The sequence below is a fragment of the Natator depressus genome, chromosome 1 (assembly GCF_965152275.1).
Source record: "Natator depressus isolate rNatDep1 chromosome 1, rNatDep2.hap1, whole genome shotgun sequence".
Taxonomy (NCBI): Eukaryota; Metazoa; Chordata; order Testudines; family Cheloniidae; genus Natator; species Natator depressus.
The window spans coordinates 212,131,455-212,150,829 of record NC_134234.1 but is presented as its reverse complement, the minus strand read 5'-3'; the positions used below and the strand labels follow the sequence as shown (position 1 = coordinate 212,150,829).

The 19,375-nt window shown below is 44.9% G+C and overlaps 2 protein-coding genes across 2 annotated transcripts; both read right to left on the bottom strand.

The window, feature by feature from the left end:
- Window positions 1-4,271: 4,271 nt before the first annotated feature.
- LOC141985722 (histone H2A-like) lies at window positions 4,272-4,718 on the bottom strand. The gene has a single exon (XM_074949943.1). It carries the CDS (start codon window positions 4,716-4,718, stop codon window positions 4,272-4,274), a length of 447 nt encoding a protein of 148 aa, XP_074806044.1.
- A 5,204-nt stretch (window positions 4,719-9,922) lies between these two features.
- On the bottom strand, window positions 9,923-10,375 carry LOC141985589 (histone H2A-like). Its single transcript, XM_074949891.1, has one exon. It carries the CDS (start codon window positions 10,373-10,375, stop codon window positions 9,923-9,925), a length of 453 nt encoding a protein of 150 aa, XP_074805992.1.
- Window positions 10,376-19,375: the final 9,000 nt, after the last annotated feature.

Here is a 19,375-nt window from a genome sequence, read left to right as displayed (position 1 = left end):
CATCTATAGGTATTTGTGATGGGAAAGGTTCCTGCTGCTATAACAAATATAGCAGCAAATATAACTTTGATAAGGTAGGACAAATAGGACAGCACTGTCAAAAAGTAGGGCAGACAGACATAGATAGTATGCGGAGAAGTAGGTCATTTCTACTAAATTTAAGCCACTTACATAAAGGCTGAATAGGTATTCATCCTAGTTACAGGTAATTGTCACTATGTTCAGAAAGAATCTGTCCTTGATATAAAGAGAGCGTGAACTGTCTGTAATTCTTTAAATGGAAGATGAAGAGACCCAACATTGAGAATTTGGCCTAACTTAAAATATCAAAAATATTGGGCTGGATCCTCAGCCGGTTTAAATTGGGATTGCTCCACTGAGGACAGTGGGCCTGTCCTGTAGTAGGTAACTTCTGGGTACTCTTCTGGCTCTGTCAATCTGTTTCTTCACTTCAGCAGGTGGGTATTGTAGTTGTAAGAACGCTTGATAGAGATCTTGTAGGTGTTTGTCTCTGTCTGAGGGGTGGGAGCAAATGCAGTTGTACCATAGAGCTTGGCTGTAGACAGTGGATCGTGTGGTGTGGTCTGGATGAAAGCTGGAGGCATGTAGGTAGGCATAGCGGTCAGTAGGTTTCCAGTATAGGGTGGTGTTTATGTGACCATGGCTTATTAGCATGGTAGTTGGACAGGCCCAACAAAGAAAATAACAGAACACCACTAGCCATCACCTTCAGCCGCCAACTAAAACCTCTCCAACGCATCATCAAGGATCTACAACCTATCCTGAAGGACGACCCATCACTCTGACAGATCTTGGGAGACAGGCCAGTCATTGCTTACAGACAGCCCCCAACCTGAAGTAATACTCACCAGCAACCACACACCACACAGCAGAACCACTAACCCAGGAACCTATCCTTGCAACAAAGCCCATTGCCAACTGTGTCCACATATCTATTCAGGGGACACCATCATACGGGCTAATCACATCAACCATACTATCAGAGGCTCGTTCACCTGCACATCTACCAATGTGATATATGCCATCATGTGCCAGCAATGCCCCTCTGCCATGTACATTGGCCAAACTGGACAGTCTCTACGTAAAAGAATAAATGGACACAAATCAGACATCAAGAATTATAACATTCAAAAACCAGTCGGAGAACACTTCAATCTCTTTGGTCACTCGATTACAGTCCTAAAAGTGGCAATTCTTCAACAAAAAAACTTCAAAAACAGACTCTAACGAGAGACTGCTGAATTGGAATTAATTTGCAAACTGGATACAATTAACTTAGGCTTGAATAAAGCCTGGGAGTGGATGGGTCATTACACAAAGTAAAACTATTTCCGCATGTTTATTCCCCCCCTCCCCAACCCCCCACTGTTCCTCAGACGTTCTTGTCAACTGCTGGAAATGGCCCACCTTGATTATCACTACAAAAGGTTCCCCCCACCACAACCCCCGCTCTCCTGCTGGTAATAGCTCAGCTTACCTGATCACTTTCATTACAGTGTGTATGGTAACACCCATTGTTTCATGTTCTCTGTGTATATAAATCTCCCCACTGTATTTTCCACTGAATGCATCCGATGAAGTGAGCTGTAGCTCACGAAAGCTTATGCTCAAATAAAGTGGTTAGTCTCTAAGGTGCCACAAGTCCTCCTTTTCTTTTTGTGTCTTTTCTGTAACAGGCAGCAGCAACTCTCAGAATAAAATGGTTGATGCCTCTGCTTAGAATTCTTAGAAATTTAAAGGTGCAGTGCAGAGAAGGCAAAGTCATCACAGTTACATGGCCACACACACTGTAAAAAGTTTCAACTAGCCGTCAGCAGTTAAACACAATTGTTTTGATCTTTTAGTTGGGCCATTATCATACATGATGTGGATTTAAAGGAACTTTCATGTTGTTCTTGCTAAAGCTGTCATAAGGGAAGAAGAAAATTCCAATAAATTACAGAATAAATATTTATTTTCATTCATTTTATCTCTTTTCCTTTGTTCTGTGCTACCTCTCCATTCCTGTCTCACCACTTAGATTTCTCATTGGTGTCTCCTTGGGGGCAGGGAATCCGTACTCTTGTGGCTGAATTTAGTAGTGTAGGAGTAAAGAAGAGATATCTGTGCTAGGTGCTGCCCCACAAAGCATAGCATAACAATAGGTTACATATATAACAATAGTCAGGCTTTATCCTGTGTCAGTAAGGGATTTAATGCTCCCATGACAATCTGTCTGTCTTCCACGTGTAACCCCCTTTTCCTTCCCAGGCTACCCTAGAGGAGGCAACCTGTTGTCTGGGTGCGTTAAGTAATTAAGGATAATGAAGATCCTGGCAGTCCTAACTAAGATGGGAAATTAGGTTGGAATCCTCTAGACACCCCTGTGCTATTGCTCATTTGAATATTTACGTTTGAAGGTGTCTCCACCTGGACTGGCACTGTATATGCCTGTGGGTGTATCTCGGTTGCTTTCAGGAACAAAAATATAAATAATGGATTTTATACGGGCAATATTCACCTCAAATAGAAACAACACAATTTTACTTAAAAGTTATCCTAGCAACATACAATGCAACAGATTAATACAGGTTAAGTTAAAACTGTACCAGGTCAGTAGGTTGCACTGCAATAGTTCCACTAATGGCTGCAGCTTTCAACTGCAACATACACCCAAGCAAGACTCTTAGCAATATACACAGATCTAACCCATCCCTGACTGTACACTCTTCCTTAAGGTTATAGTTCTGGGCCCTCTCTTTCGTTGGCATGCTGGCGAGCAGGAGTTCAGACCAGCACTCTGTAAGTGCGGCAAAGGCAGTCCAGATGAAACAAAAAGGAGTGAGGCAATTTTGTGTTGTGATCACCTTAGTTTGCACAGTACTAGCTGGTAATAACAGCTGTTGTGTCAGAGAGCAATAGCCCCTGATTCTGATAATACAATGAATCCCCCTTTTTCTCTTAAACTTAATACAGCCACACTTAATCTTAACGCAGTATCTTCAACCAGAGAGCAAAGCCCCAGGGATAAATCACTCTTTCCTCAACTGCCTGTGAGCCAAATTCAAAACTGCTGCACCAGTGACAGTCTCCAGCTTCCACTCTCAATGCCTAGCTGAGGAGAAAGAATCCATGAGCGAGGGCTCAGCACTAACAAGAAGTCAGCTGCACTGTAGTCTTAACCCTGATTGTGTGTCTTCAACCCCACCAACTCAACAACAGGGTTCCATCACAGCTTTCCCTTGGCCCAGACCCCAAAGGGAGCAGCTGGTCTCAGTTCTAGCTCCTAGTCCAAAATGGAGCCCAACATCGTCTGTGCTGCTGCAGCAGCCTCCCACCCCAAGAAGCTCATTCCAGTTGCAGAGGGTGCCTATCACTGCACCATGGGTTTTACAATCTGTCAAAGCCAGCATACAGTACGCAGAGGTCTGTCTAATCAACATCCCACTGAGAGGGTCTATAAGGTTTTCATCAAGAACCACAATAGATCCAAAATAGATTCTTTAATTAGAAGAATGCCCTAAATATTCCCAAATGCTTGCCCCAAAATATATCTTTGTGTATCACTTCCCAGAATCTTCTAAGATTATGTCTAGTGTCTTTCTAATGTCCCATCTTTAAAAATAACTATTGCACTTAGTTTTTCTCTTCCCTCAAAGATTTCTCTCAAATTTCCAATAAAATTGGAAAAGCTTATTTTAATGTCCTAGATGCTAATTTTATTGGGCTTCATTTTGACCTCACAGTGGCATACTGAAGGAATAACTCCAGTGAATTCAATGAATTTACAACAGAATAAGAGAGAGAAGAACCAGAGGCAAATCCATTACCCTATTTCGGTACTTGTTTAGTGCTCCCAAGACAAATTTATTCTCTTCCAGATCTTCAACAAAACCTGTAGTAGATCCAAAGCAGCTTTACTGACTGCGAGGACAGGCCCAACTTTCCCAACTGTCCACACAAACATACTTCTATGAGAATCATTTCCCAGAGACATATTATGTAATTTCTTATGTGTCTATATATTGTAAAGAAATGCCTGAGTGCTACACATTTTGGCTTTTATACCACAGCCTTTGTGTCACTTCCTAACTAATTGAATTTTCCCTTAAAATGTTAGCAATATAACCAAGGAAATGAATTCACAAAAGAAGACCTGGCATTTTAATTGCTTTTATTAGACCATACTGGTGCATTTGAAAAGAGCCTTGCAATCAAGTTAATGTCATTTTTCCCAAATCTGGGGTGGCAGTCTCCCCTTTGCTCTGTTCTCACTTAACAGGGACGGGAGCAGGGGCAATCCTTCTCTTGATGGCTCTCCTGCCATTCCTCTTCTTGGAAGGTAAAACCACAGGCTGATTTAAGGGCAGGACCCCGCCCTGAGAGATGGTGACACCTCCCAGTAGTTTCTTGAGCTCTGAGTCACTGTGAATGGCCAGCTGCAAGTGCCATGGGGAAATCCGACGCTTCTTGCTGCGGGCAGCAACTTCTCCAGCAATATCCACTATCTCGTGAGTCAGGTATTGAAGCACCGCGGCCATATATACTGGAGCTCCCTCTCCAACACGGTCTGCAAACTGTCCTTTGCGAAGCAGTCTGTCTATGCGACTGACAGAGAACAGCAGCCCAGCCCGGGAAGAGCGGGTGATTTTGGCCTTAGCTTCCTTTGCATTTGAGGTCTCACCAGAGTGCTCAGACTCAGACTCAGTCTCAGACATGTTGCAGACTTCTGCTGTTCCAACAACACTTGGCTTGACTTTCTTGGCTTTCTTTTGTTTGCTCTGCTTGGTTTACCCGAGTCTTTACGCAGGAGTTGGTATACCTAGCTTTTTTTTTTTTTTACTTGTTTAGCTTCAGTGGATGTTTCCTTGCTTGGCTTTGCTTGCCTGTGTCTTTCTTTGCTTGGCTTGCCAGACTCTCTTTCCTTCTGTTCCTGGCTCTGTTCACTTTGTTTTCTCTCTTATTTTGCCTTCTTTGATTTATTCCTGGCCTGGCCTGATTATGACTGGTCTGACAAAGTGTGGCTTGGCTAAGCCACCTCTTGAAATTACCACAGTTGTGTACTGACCCTGTCTGATCCTACAACCTTTTAAAACCCCAGTGCAGACAGAGAACTTACTTTCTGATTGGTTATCTGAAAACCAATGGAAAGCTACTTCATTTGTTACCCAAGCCAGAGGGGATATGTCATCCTTTTATGACATCATTCCCATTGATTCTCCGTTTGTGTTGGATTTTTAGTCAGTGATATCTGCTATTAGCAAAACTCAGGGTGTAAAACTGTTTTAATTTCCTGTATTATTAACTTTTGTTTAATCTTTGAAATTATCTAGCGGCCCCCAGGCAAAGAGGCAGCTACCCATTTCCATCAGCAATTAACACACTTTCCTAAGCAGACATACCAAGGACAGCAGTCCAATTTATTTTGAACTCCAAAGGCATAGCAGTCTAGTCTAATTTTTTCCTCTCATAACCTTCCTCCGAACAGCCACAAATTCAAATCCTTCCCATTACCCTAAAAGTAATGTTTCCTCTCTCATCCACAAAAGGAGCTTTCTTTCTTAAAAAAATCAAACATATCCAAGCCTCTCAAAATCATATAGACCTAAGAAATTCCTAGCAATGCCTTCTCAAGATAAATGGTAGCAGAGTTAAGTGGTAGTGGAGATACTGGCTTATAATATATGTATTGTTTTATATATATATATATATTTACACCCAAGCAAGAATATGATCATATTCTTGCACAGGTGTAAATCAACAATAAGGCTAGGCAATTTTTTTCAGCAAATAGTTTTATTTGTTGAAAAAATGCAGTTTTGGGCCAACCAAAGCGGCTTGTGAATTCAGGGCAAATTTGTTGAACAACATTTGACAGGGAAAAAAGAGTGAAAAAATCCTGAAAAAGTCATTTCTGACTTTTTTTCAAAATGATGTTTTGTTTAGAAATGTATTTCCCATTAGAAAACAAACACCCACACCCACAACCCCAAAGGGTAAAAAATTCCCCAAAATGAAACCCAACATTTCATTGTGGGTGGAACAAACCTTTTCCTTTAATCAGAAACAACATTTCTTTTTTACTTTTTATTTTTCCCTTTGGCCTCCAAACTAAAAAATCAATTATTCATTCAGCTCTAATTAGGAATAACTCCATGGGCTGGAACAGATTTTAAACTGGAAGTGACAGCAGCATCTAGTTCCATATTCACAATGGGCACTGTTCTGCCACCCTTGCTGACACTGAGTCACTGCGCAAGGAATTCCGTTGCCATCAGTGGGACTAATTGTGTAGTAAGATACTGCTCAAGTTTAGGGGATAGCAAAATCAAGTCCTCAGACCCTTACTTCACTGAAGTTTTGTCCCTTCTTTGGGGGAGCTGATATATTTAAGCGCCATGAAAAAGTGAAATTAGAATTTGCTTTTATCTCCTCAACGTGGTTGAATGTCATAAACAAAGTCTGAACGTATTGAACAGGGTCCTGACTCTACAGTTATTATTCAGGGAAGGAATGCTCACTTGTGCCTCCAATGGGACTATATGGGAGAATAATGGCTACATTCCTGAGTAAGGACTTTTAGGAATGGACCCTGTAACGGCATGAAATAGGCTTTGGTTACATTTTGAAAATTAGATACCTTAAATTAGGCACCTAAATAACTTATAAGTGGCCTGATTTGAAGAGGAGCTGAGCACCCACAGCTCCTGTTGATTTCACTCAGCGTTTTGAGTGCTCAGCACCTATGGAAATCAGGTCACTTTTAGTTAGCTGCTTAAAAATGGGTTTAGGTGCTGAAATTCAGGCATCCTAAAGTTTGAAAATATTGGCCAGTTTCTCTGGGGCCCTTAACTTGGTGATGCTTCCTGTCTCTCAGAGAACCCTCATGGCAGCCAAGCCCACGGTAAGGGTTCTTTGCCATTCCAGAAACCCAAGTGTTCACCATTTGTCACTCTCAGGTATGATTAGCTGCTTCTCTTGTTCTTCAGCTATTTTCTGAGACCGGTTTTAAAACAGCACCTGGAGATAACCTCTCACATCTGGCCAAATCCATTGGCCCTCCCTCCACTCCAGAAAAAGTCTTTATTTCAATACACAGTTGGACCAACTGGCAGTCTAGCTTTATGCCACAAATGTACCACTCTAAGGTATTCATATTGACATCATATAAACAAAGGAGAACACAACAAAACTGTGTAGCATTTAGCACTATCAAATCTGACTTTGGGTGGCTGGTAAGTTAGGCTGTCACATCAGTGAAGAAGAATGCGCAGGCCTGTGGTGGTCATTATGGCAGAGTATGTCTAAATGGGTTGAGTTCTCCCATCAGCCACGGGGCTTGAATTGGGCTGCTTTATAATAGATCAGTTACCAGGCATTTTTCTCTCAAATCTGCAGTCATGTCATTCTGATAGGTTGCTAACAGAACCTTCTAAAGGTGATCGGAATGTAACCAAAGTAGTGATGTCTCTCCTGTTCCCTTTAGATTCATAGCGGGGCTTAAACAACATTTTCTCCAATACATATCCATTTACCAACAAACATATTACCCAGATCTCTGAGCAGCCCCAGTACAGAAGAACACGTATTGAAACAGGGAAGAGACAACAACTGGGAGAGCAATATGTTTCACTGCATGAAGCTGAAGCACCGACTCCCGCAATGAGAGGCACTTAGCTTCCAGAACAAGCCCACTGTAGTTTGGATTCTTTCCCAAAATCATTTGACAGCTTATCAGCGCCACCTGCTGGGAAGATTTGAGAAGTAAAATCTAAGCAGAAAAGGAGACAAAAAGAAAAGGAGTACTTGTGGCACCTTAGAGACTAACCAATTTATAAAGGAGACCAATAAAGGAGACAGTATCTCTATACTGCATCCCATAGTAAGCCTTCCAGTCCAGGCCCACAGACTAGCACAGAGGTTCTCACAACAAAAGTCTCACAACCAGCTTTAGCTGGTGGCTGCTGTGACAAAATTTTCCTAAAATACTTAATTAACTTTAGGGAAAACAAATAAATATGCACATATACATGTCCAAATCATTGTAATTTATTTATGTCACGGTTTTTTGCAGACAATAATAAAAATAATGTACAGTTGTATTTTGATACTGCTGACTCCCACTGCCTCCTCCTGCCCCCCCACCCATTGCCTCTGGCCTGCAATACTGGGCCCTGCAGCTTCCCCGCATTGCCCTGAGCTCCATTCTGTAGCCTCGTTCCCCAAGCTCACCCCGCTCCTTGCCTCTTGACCATGGCACTGGGTAAGGCTGGCACTGCTGAAGCCCCGAGCCGGAGCCCCATGGCTGGAGCCTAGGGGAATGGGGGGTTAAGCCTGTCCCCGGAGCCCTGTGGCTGAAGCTCGGGGGGAGGGGCTCAAGCTTGGCATTGGAGCCCCCGACTGACGCTGGGGTGGGGGAGTGTGAAGCCTGCTGCCTGAGCCTCTGGCTGAACCAGGGGAGTGTGATTGAAGCCCGACCCCAGGAGTCCCATGACTGAAGTGGGAGCTGGGGTGGAGGGGGGACGAGGACTGAAGCCCACCCCCTGAGCTCCTGGGCTCTGCAGGGAGAGGCTGCTGCTGTTTTGCCCCCCTCCTCCATCTCTTTCCAGAAGGTTGTTGTGGCTGAAGGAAACTCCCCTGTTGCTCGCATGCAGTCACTGTGGCCACAGTTGAGAAACACTGCAGTGGCAGAGGGAGTCATGATAGCGTGCTAAGAGTCACTATGTAGACCTTGCAGCTTGGACGGGAGCTCAGGCTCCCAAGCCTGGGGGAGCTGCAACAGCTACACAGCTGTTTTTAGTGTGCTCACATGAGACCCGCTCGCACAAATCTGTTGGCCTAGGCTCAGAGACTTGTTCCCAGATGCAGCGTAGAAATGCAGTGGGCTGATTAGTACCTCTCAGAATCCGGAAACTTGTGAGACAGCTGGTGGAGGAACTGGGCTTTACAAGTGGCCTGACACACTTAATGCTGCACAACAGAGAAGTAATGAGAGCCAGATTCTGGCTAGCGCAAACCCTTACACATTATATATTCTATATTCATTTTGGTGTGTGTATACCGCAGAGGGAGCGGGGAGGAGAAGAAGAGGAGATGTAAGAGTAATTGATTTGTCATCAATCATTTTCACACCTCCTCACAAAACTCCGTTACCCTTTCAGTTGTCTATTGTTACATTTATGCCATTACCGTTTATAATGTATGTATTTTCCTGAAAATTCAACTACATTTTCACTGATAAACTTCCATTATTTTAAATAATTATTACATATAATCGACACTCAAACAGTCTCAGTTTTAAAAAGGTGATCAAAGTTTATGTGAACCCCCCAGACATTTAATAATTTCAGAAAGCTTCATTCTAATATCACTTATACTGTATAAATCTGATATTACTCTAAACAAGTCAATAGTTTTATAATGGGGTAACTAAACAAAAACAAAAAAAGAACAAAACAAAAATAAAAACCAGGCCCATAGTCTTTATCCTGCATTTGTAATGGATTAAATTTTCATGAGTTTGTTCTTTTCTGTGTTTTTACAAAACATGTAATACACATCTGCTTCACTATGGGAAAAAATGTTTCTAATCTTCAGCCTATTGGGGACATGCCTGAACAAACAGAGAAATCACTTCCCAGAATCTACACCATTTAGACAATTTCTGATGTAAATTTCTTAATGAAATGATTGAGTTCTATCTTTTTAGGTGTTTACACCACATTATCAATGCAGCTACCTGACCAACTGAATGATCCCTTATAACTGTAGGATAGTAAAAGAGGAAATGAATTCACAAAAGAAGACCTGACATTTTAATTGCTTTTATTAGACCATACTGGTGCATTTGAAAAGAGCCTTGCAATCAAGTTAATGTCATTTTTCCCAAATCTGGGGTGGCAGTCTCCCCTTTGCTCTGTTCTCACTTAACAGGGACGGGAGCAGGGGCAATCCTTCTCTTGATGGCTCTCCTGCCATTCCTCTTCTTGGAAGGTAAAACCACAGGCTGATTTAAGGGCAGGACCCCGCCCTGAGAGATGGTGACACCTCCCAGTAGTTTCTTGAGCTCTGAGTCACTGTGAATGGCCAGCTGCAAGTGCCATGGGGAAATCCGACGCTTCTTGCTGCGGGCAGCAACTTCTCCAGCAATATCCACAATCTCGTGAGTCAGATATTGAAGCACCGCGGCCATATATACCGGGGCTCCAGCTCCAATACGGTCTGCAAACTGTCCTTTGCGAAGCAGTCTGTCTATGCGACTGACAGAGAACAGCAGCCCAGCCCGGGAAGAGCGGGTGATTTTGGCCTTAGCCTCCTTTGCATTTGAGGTCTCACCAGAGTGCTCAGACTCAGACTCAGATTCAGTCTCAGACATTTTGCAGACTTCTGCTGTTCCAGCAACACTTGCGTAGCTTGTCTGAATTTTTCCTTCCTTGGTTTGGCTTGCCTGATTTTCTTTCCTTTCTTGATTGGTTTGTCTGGATCTTTTCTTCCTTGCCTAGCCTTGCTTGGCTTTGTAATCTTATTCACTTGTCTGTCCTTGTTTCGCCTTCTTTGCTCACTTCCTGGTCTGGCTTGATGAAGTGTAGCTTTGTTAAGCCACCTCTTGAAAAGCAGCCAGACTTGTCTACTGACCTTGTCTGAGCTGGGGACCTTTTATAACCTTGGCAGAGGGAGAAAATGTACTTTCTGATTGGTTGGGTGTGAACCAATGGGAAGCTGCATTCTTTATTATCCAAGCCAGTGGAGACATGTCATCCTTTATGATGGCATTGTCATTGACTCTCCCTTTGTACTGTAATTTTAACCAATCACACCCACTCCTAGACAAGTTCAGTGTAAATATTTTTTAATTTCCCAAACTACCAATGTCATTTAAGACTTTGACATTATTAAACAAACCACAAATAAAGTGGGAGAAACACATTTTCACAAACAACCAACTCACTTCCCAAAAGCAAAGATTAGTAGATTTATAGATTCTAAGGCCATAAGGGGCAATTGTGATAATTTAGTCTGACCTTCTGTATAATACAGGCCATAGAACTTCCCCAAAATAATTATTAGACCAGATCTTTTAAAAAAACATCCAATCTTGATTTAAATATCGTCAGTGATGGAGACTCTACCACTACCCTCGGTAAATTATTCCAGTTACTCTCACTGTTGAAAATTACACCGTATTTCCAGTCTGAATTTGTCTATCTTCAGCTTCCAGCCATTGTCAACCTTTCTCTGCTAGATTTAAGAACCCACTATTAAATATTTGTTCCCCATATAGATCCTTACAAGCTGTAATCAAGCCACCCTTTAACCTTCTCTTTGTGAAGCTAAATAGATTGAACTCTTTGAATCTATCACCATAAGGCATGCTTTCTAATCCTTTAATAGTTCTCATGGCTCTTCTCTAAGCCCTCTCCAATTTATCAACATTGTTATTGAATAGTGGACACCAGAACTGGACACCAGCCCCATGCTCTTCTGACCTCTGAATGACCTCGCATTCTGTGCTGATTTCTCCTCTTAAAACTTCCCTCCACAAACATTCAGAACTTCAACTCCATACTCCTGCTTTAAAAATAATAGAACATAGGTTAGCTCCTTTGACTTAAGTGGAGCCACACAAATGACTCCAGCTGAGGATCTGGTTCCATGTATGCTGTCTCCTGCAGTACAGGTGTTTCTTTGTCAGATATTCTAAAATCCCTCATAATTCTGTAAACCCAAGAAATTATTAACAGTTCCTTCCAAGATGAACGCCAGTCAGGATATTGCTCAATAACAGAACTATAAGGCCAAATTCAGCTTTAATGAATATCAATATAAACCCAGAATTAGTTCATTGGCTGCCATGGAGTTCCTCTGGGTTTACACTGCTGTAACGGACAGCAGTGTCTGGCTCTGTATTCACATTGTGACTATTTTGGGCATTCTTCCTCACTTTGAGTGGCTACACAAATTATGCCTTTCAAACTCAGGCCCCATTGACTCCCATAGCAGGTGTGGGCACTGAATACCTCTGCAAATTAGGCCGCAAATACCTCTGCAAATTTTTATGTAGGTGCCTACAAATGGGTTTAGATGCCTAGTTTCATACACCAATATTTGAAAATTTTGGCCAGTTTCTCTTATTCCCTGGACTTGGTGATGCAGTCTTTCTCTCAGAGAAGATCTGTACTGTCTAACCCAGTGGTTTTCAACCCGTGGCCCGGGGGCCGCATTTGGCTCAATTAGCACACAGCTGTGGCCCAGCTGTGTGCAAAGGGCCACCCAGCCTGCATGGTGGAGTCCAGGGTCCTGGCTGCCTGGCCGCTTGGTGTGGCAGAGTTCGGGGTTGAGGCTTCCCTGCCATCTGGTCCATCACGGTGGGGTTGGGGCTGTTGACCAGCTGCCCTACCACCCGGTCCTGCACAGCTGGGTCCGGGGTCAGGGCTGTTGCCTGGCTGCCCTGCTGCCCAGCGGGGTCCAGGGTCCCTGCTGCCTGACCCCACGGCCAGGGCTCCACTCCTGGCCCCATTCTATGGAGGAATCTCTGGGCGGAAGGCGCTGGGCATAGGGGTCAGGGGAGTTGGGGCGGTGCTGTGGTTCTCCACCTGAAGGCCAGGTAATACATTGTGGGCCGCATAGGATAAATAGGTTGAGAACCACTGGTCTAAAGCCTTGAGAATGGCAGGCAGAATCCTTTGACATGCCATTACTCAAACCTTCACTTTAAGCCACAGTCATTGTTTACTATCCAGTTGCCATCTCTCTCTTTCTTACTGGATGGTTTTCCAAGTTTTGTCAGATGTTGACTGCATATGCATTCTCTCTGTGTGCTGTCCCAGCTCTTTGCAGATAGTTGGAACAACAGACATAGATCGAACCTCCCAATAGCTACAGACCCCTTAATAGCAAAGAAACTTGGTGAGGTTTATTGTCGACGAAGCAAGGTATTAGTGCCCCTATACTTGCTACAAGTATGCTCAATACATGTATGCCTGTGACAATGGACGAAGCTCAGTGAATGGCGGGACTTTCCATTCCCCCCAGGCTGGCCAAAGACACGCCCTTTGAGACTCCATTTTAAATACCGATACAAACAGATTATGTGCTGCCCCTCTAATATGGTTAGTTGCTGCCCCCTGACATGGCTCGTTAACACCCATCGCCTTGTACATGTTAGTTCGATCAAGACATCTCCATCAATCACTCTGTCATCCTGAACTTTTCTTTAGGAGGGTTCAGTGTGTTCTCTTTCTCTTGGGTGTGTGTGTGTGTGTTTGTACCGTACTTAGTTTGGGGTGTTTTGGTGCCACCCTTCTGGAACGTATTTGCGTGAGTGTCCTCTGCCTAGCGCTTCACAGGAATGTGGATGATTGCAATGCCAACCCTGTTCTTGCCAGCTTCTGTGAACTTGCAAGTAATCAGAGCCTGACATCTGTTCACAGCCCTGACATTTGTTAACTTTATTTTATATCAGCAAAGCACGCCCACTACTTTACCTCAGTTCTCATACCAGGCCTCTGATACAAGGGCTTATGTCTCAGCCTCTCTTTCATAGAATCATAGAATCTCAGAAGATTAGGGTTGGAAGAGACTTCAGGAGGTCATCTAGTCCAACCCCCTGCTCAAAGCAGGACCAATCCCCAACTAAATCATCCCAACCAGGGCTTTCTCAAGCTGGGCCTTAAGAATGTCTAAGGATGGAGATTCCACCACCACCCTAGGTAACCCATTCCAGTGCTTCACCACTCTCCTAGTGAAAGAGTTTCTCCTAATATCCAACCTAGACCTCCCGCACTGCAACTTGAGACCATTGCTCCTTGTTCTGTCATCTGCCACCACTGAGAACAGCCTAGCTCCATCCTCTTTGGAACCCCCCTTCAGGTTGGTGAAGGATGCTATCAAATCCCTCCTCACTCTTCTCTTCTGCAGACTAAATAAGGCCAGTTCCCTCAGCATCTCCTTGTAGGTCATGTGCCCCAGACCCCTAATAATTTTTGTTGCCCTTTGCTGGACTCTCTCCAATTTGTCCACATCCTTTCTATACTGTAATCCCCAGGTCCTTTTCTGCAGAACTGCCCCTTAGCCAGTCGGTCCCCAGCCTGTAGTAATGCATGGGATTCTATCATCCTAAGTGCAGGACTCTGCACTTGTCCTTGTTGAACCTCATCAGATTTCCTTTGGCGCAAACCTACAATTTGTCTAGGTCACTCTGGACCCTATCCCTACCCTCCAGCATATCTATCTCTCCCCCCAGCTTAGTGTCATCCATGAACTTGCTAAGCGTGTAATCCATCTCATCATCCAGATCATTAATAAAGATCTTGAATAAAACCGGCCCCAGGAATAAGCCCTGGGACACTCCACTTGATGCTGGCTGCCACCTGGACATCGAGCCCATTTACCTCTACCTGTTGAGCCCGATGATCTAGCCAGCTCTCTATCCACCTTATAGTCCATTCATCCAATCCATACTTCTTTAACTTGCTGGCAAGAATACTGTGGGAGATCGTATCAAAAGCTTTGCTAAAGTCAAGGTATATCACATCCACTACTTTCCCCATATATGCAGAGCCAAATATCTCATCATAGAAGGCAATCAGCATGGTCAGGCATGACTTGACCTGGGTGAATCCATGTTGACTGTTCCAGATCACCTTCCTCTTCTCCATGTGCTTCAAAATGGATTCCTTGAGGACTTGCTCCATGATTTTTCCAGGGACTGAGGTGAGGCTGACCAGTCTGTAGTACCCCAGATTCTCCTTCTTCCCTTTTTTTAAAGATGGGCACTATATTTGCCTTTTTCCAATCGTCCGGGACCTCCCCCGATCACCACAATTTTTCAGAGATAATGGCCAATGGCTCTGCAATCACAGCAACCAAGTCCCTCAGCACCCTCAGATGCATTAGATCTGGACCCATGGACTTATGCATGTCTAGCTTTTCTAAATAGTTCTTAACCTGTTCTTTCACCACTGAGGGCTGCTCACCTCCTCCCCATATTGCGTTGCCCAGTGCCTCAGTCTGGGAGCTGACCTTATCTGGGAAGACTGAGGCAAAAAAAGGATTGAGTACTTCAGCTTTTTCCCATCTTCTGTCACTATGTTGCCTCCCCCATTTTTTAAGGGTCCCACACTTTCCCTGACCTTCTTCTTGTTGCTAACATACCCATAGAAACCCTTCTTGTTACCCTTTACATCCCTTGATAGCTGCAACTCCAATTGTGCTTTGGCCTTACTAATTACACCCCTGCATGCTCGAGCAATATTTTTATACTCCTCCCTTATCATCTGTCCAAGTTTCCACTTATTGTAAGCTTCCTTTTTGTGTTTAAGCTCACTGAAGATTGCTCTTTTAAGTCAAGCTGGACACCTGCCATATTTGCTATTCTTTCTGCACATCGTGATGCTTTGTTCCTGCACCCTCAATAAGGCTTCTTTAAAATACAGCTAACTCTCGTGGTCTCCTTTCTCCCTCATATTAGCTTCCCAGGAGATCCTGCCCATCAGTTCTTTGGAGGAGTCAAAATCTGCTTTTCTGAAGTCCAGGGTCTGTACTCAGCTGCTCTCCTTTTTTCCCTTTGTCAGGATCCTGAACTCGACCATCTCATGGTCACTGCTGCCCAAGTTGCCACTCACTTCTACTTCCCCTACCAATTCTTCCCTGTTTGTGAGCAGCAGGTCAAGAGCACGTCCCCTGATTGGCTCCTCCATCACTTGCACAAGGAAGTTGTCTTCAACACTCTCCAAAAACTTCCTGAATTGTCTGTGCATTGCTGTACTTCTTTCCCAGAAGATGTCAGGGAGATTGAAGTCCCGCATGAGAACCAGGGCCTGTGATCTGGAAACTTCTGTTAGTTCTCCCGAAGAAAGCCTCATCCACCTCATCCCCCTGGTCTGGTGGTCTATAGCAGACGCCCACCATGACATCACCCTTGTTGCTCTTGCCTCTAAACTTAACCCAAAGACTCTTAACAGGCTTTTCTCCAGTTTCATACTGGAGCTCTGAGCAATCATACTGCTCCCTTACATATGGTACAACTCCTCCACCTTTTCTCCCCCGCCTGTCCTTCCTGAACAGTTTATACTGATCCATGACAGTGCTCCAGTCATGTGAGCTAGCCCACCAAGTCTCTGTTATTCCAATCACATCATAGTTCCTTGACTCTGCCAGGACTTCTAATTCTTCCTGCTTGTTTCCCAGGCTTCTTGTTTTCGTGTACAGGCACCTAAGATAACTAGCCGATTGCCCTACTTTCTCAGTATGAATCAGGAGGCCTCCCCTGTTGCACCCTCCTCCTTTTGTTTCCTCCCACTTCCCCACTTACCTCAGGGCTTAGGTCTCCATCCCCCCAGCAAACCTAGTTTAAAGCCCTCCTCACTAGGTTAGCAAGCCTGCCTGCGAAGATGCTCTTCCCTCTCTTCATTAGGTGGATCCCATCTCTTCCTAGCAATCCTTCTTCCTGCAACTACATCCCATGGTCGAAGTATCCAAAGACCTCTCTGACACCACTGGCGCAACCACGCGTTTACCTCCACAACTCAATGGTCCCTACCTGGGCCTTTTCCTTCAACAAGGAGGATGGACAAGAACATGACTTGCCCCTCAAACTCCTTTATCTTTCTTCCCAGAGCCACGTAGTCTGCAGTGATGCACTCAAGGTCATTCTTGGAAGTATCATTGGTTCCCACGTGGAGAAGAAGGAAGGGATAGTGGTCCAAGGGCTTGATTGATCTCAGCAGACAGACACTCTGTCACATCCTGAGTTCTAGCTCCAGGCAGCAGCACACTTCTCGAGTTTCCCGGTCTGGACTGCAGATGGATGGCTCCATCCCCCTTAGAAGGGAGTCCCCGACCACCACCACCCGTCTCCTCCTCTTGCGAGTGGTGGTTGTGGAACTCCCATCCCTAGGATAATGCATCCCATGCCTTCTGGCTGATGAGGTCTCCTTCTGATCCCTTCCCTCAGATGACTCTTCCTAACCATTCGCCGCCGTAGTACCTGTGGAGAAAGCCTGAAAACGGTTTCTTTCCTCTATTTGCACTGAGGGTACATGGATTCTCCTCTTTCTTCTTCTGGAGGTCACATGCTGCCACTTTTCTTCCCCATTCTGTACTGTCCTCTCTGATTCTTCAGCATGCTGTGCCTGCAGTACCAAACACTGACTTCTGTCCAGAAACTCATCATCTTCTCTGATGCGATTCAGGGTTGATTGGGTCTCTAGTCCTTGAACCTTCTCTTCCAATATGGAGACCAGCTTGCACTTCGTACAGACAAAGTCACTTCTATCATCTGGGAGAAAGAGAAACATGGAACATCCTGTGCAGGTCACAACAGCTGATCTCTCACTACTATCCATATTGTCTTCCTTCTAAGAGCCTCTTCAGATGTTGTATTTACTGCTCACAGAAGCCTGAAAGGCAAAAAACTCTGTGGGAACTCCCCTCAGGCGAACTCCCAGGCAAACTCCCTCTGTTTGCCTCTCCTCTGTTCCAAACTGGCTGCTTTTTTATAAGGCTGCTGGCTCGAACCAGTTGCTCCTGCTCAAAGCCTTCCCTCCAATCAGCTACTCAAGGCCCACCTGGAACAAAGCACTCCCAATTCACACTTTTCAAACAAATAACCACACGGTCAAACAGTCCCTGCAACTAGCACCAGTCAAAGAAATGGTCACAGCAGACAGACACTCGGATATTCACCCAGCAGCTCACAACACAGTCCCCCTAATGCAGCACTCACCGTACCTCCTCTCGGACGGTTCCCAGACAAACTCCCTCTGTTTGCCTCTCCTCTGTTCGCTGTTTCTACTACATCAAGAAGAATTTCAAAACAGCATTTGGAGACTGCCACTGTTTTGGGGTGCTATCTAGATCAGTGCGGGGTTGTGTCACTTCTTACAGTGTAACTATTATGTTCCTTAAAAGCTTTGCTAGAGTAAGTCCCTGCCTGGGACATTCACAGTCAGCAACAGGCATGCTCTGAGTGCCTTTGTATAACTGCAGCTCTGGTCCAGCAACTCTGACCCCAGCAGCCTTTTCCACTGCAGCCCCCACAGTGCTGGACTTCTTGCCATTGCTGCTGCATCTGATGGATCATCTGGGTAACCATCTGCTTGGGCTCCTGCATGCCCTGTGGAATAAAAAGAGACACCCTCTGGCCTCTGGTTTGGAACAGGTGCCCCATCCTGCCTCATGGCATATGAGTACAGCATGGTCACTAGCTACAACTTCTTCTGAACTGCTGCTGAGAGACCTCACTGTGCACACAGCTCTTCTAAGTGCTGCTTGGTGAGCTCAGCATCTGCTTCTTCTGCTGCTTACTCATCTTTACTCTTCCCTTTGTTCTATTTCTCTGGCCTGAAATAAACAAACAGAAAATACTAAAACTGTAACCTTTCTTTGACTGACTGATCCCAGCTTTTCCACTTGAGAACCACCTAAAACTATTTTAGCAGTGCTTGGCCTCAGTTAAAATAGCAAACTGGGTGTAATTCATGTATGAAGTTGGTTAGAACTGGAGGCCAGTTGTCTGAGCAAGGAGGCAGAGCTGCAGCAACAGAAGCTTGCTAACCAGGACAAACGCAGGCAGCGTGAGCAGAAGAGGATCTGCAAGTCACTCCCATGGTACCAGGAGGAAGATGTGTCAGAGTCACCCTCAACATGCACTTAATTTTCCTGGTGAGGTTGATTGAATCTGTGTATGGCAGACTTGTACCTGAGCCCTCAGGCTCAACACTGTTACATCATTACAGAAGACAACACATCAAAAAAGAACACTCCCACATTCCCACAGAGTCCCAGAATACCCTTTAGTATCCATAATACCTCAGGCTACAGGCAGAATGATGGGATTCATCTTTTCCACAGGTGGTTGTCTGCTAGCCCCAAGTCAGGCACACCATTAGATTCTTCCTCCTGGTACCATGGGAGTGACTTGCACGTGGAGGGTTTGCACGGCTCCCACAAGTGCCCGGGCTCCCCGGGTAGGCCCATGCTGGCCTGGTTGAGGGGTGGGGCCTCAGGGGAAGAGGAGGGGAAGAGGTGGGGTCTACCTCAGTGAAAAATGGATGGGACAGGCCCATCCACTTTCAAAAAGTGGGAGGGCTATGGTCCCCTGGGCCCCCAGTCCCACACCACTGTTTTCATGCTAGAGGCTGCTTTTGAGCTGTTTGCACTGAGACTGTAGCAGCAAATAAGTTTAAAAGGGCACCCAGGTAAGAGGGCTGGGGTGACACAGCTATTCATCAGTCTAAACCAGGTATGTCATGGGGAATTGGTAAGCAGGTCTGCCCTAGACAAAGGAATGTGTTTGCTTCTCTGACCAGCCTGATCTCTCAGGCAGAGACAATGAAGGTCTATTTACATATTAGGTAAACAAAGCTATCAAGCT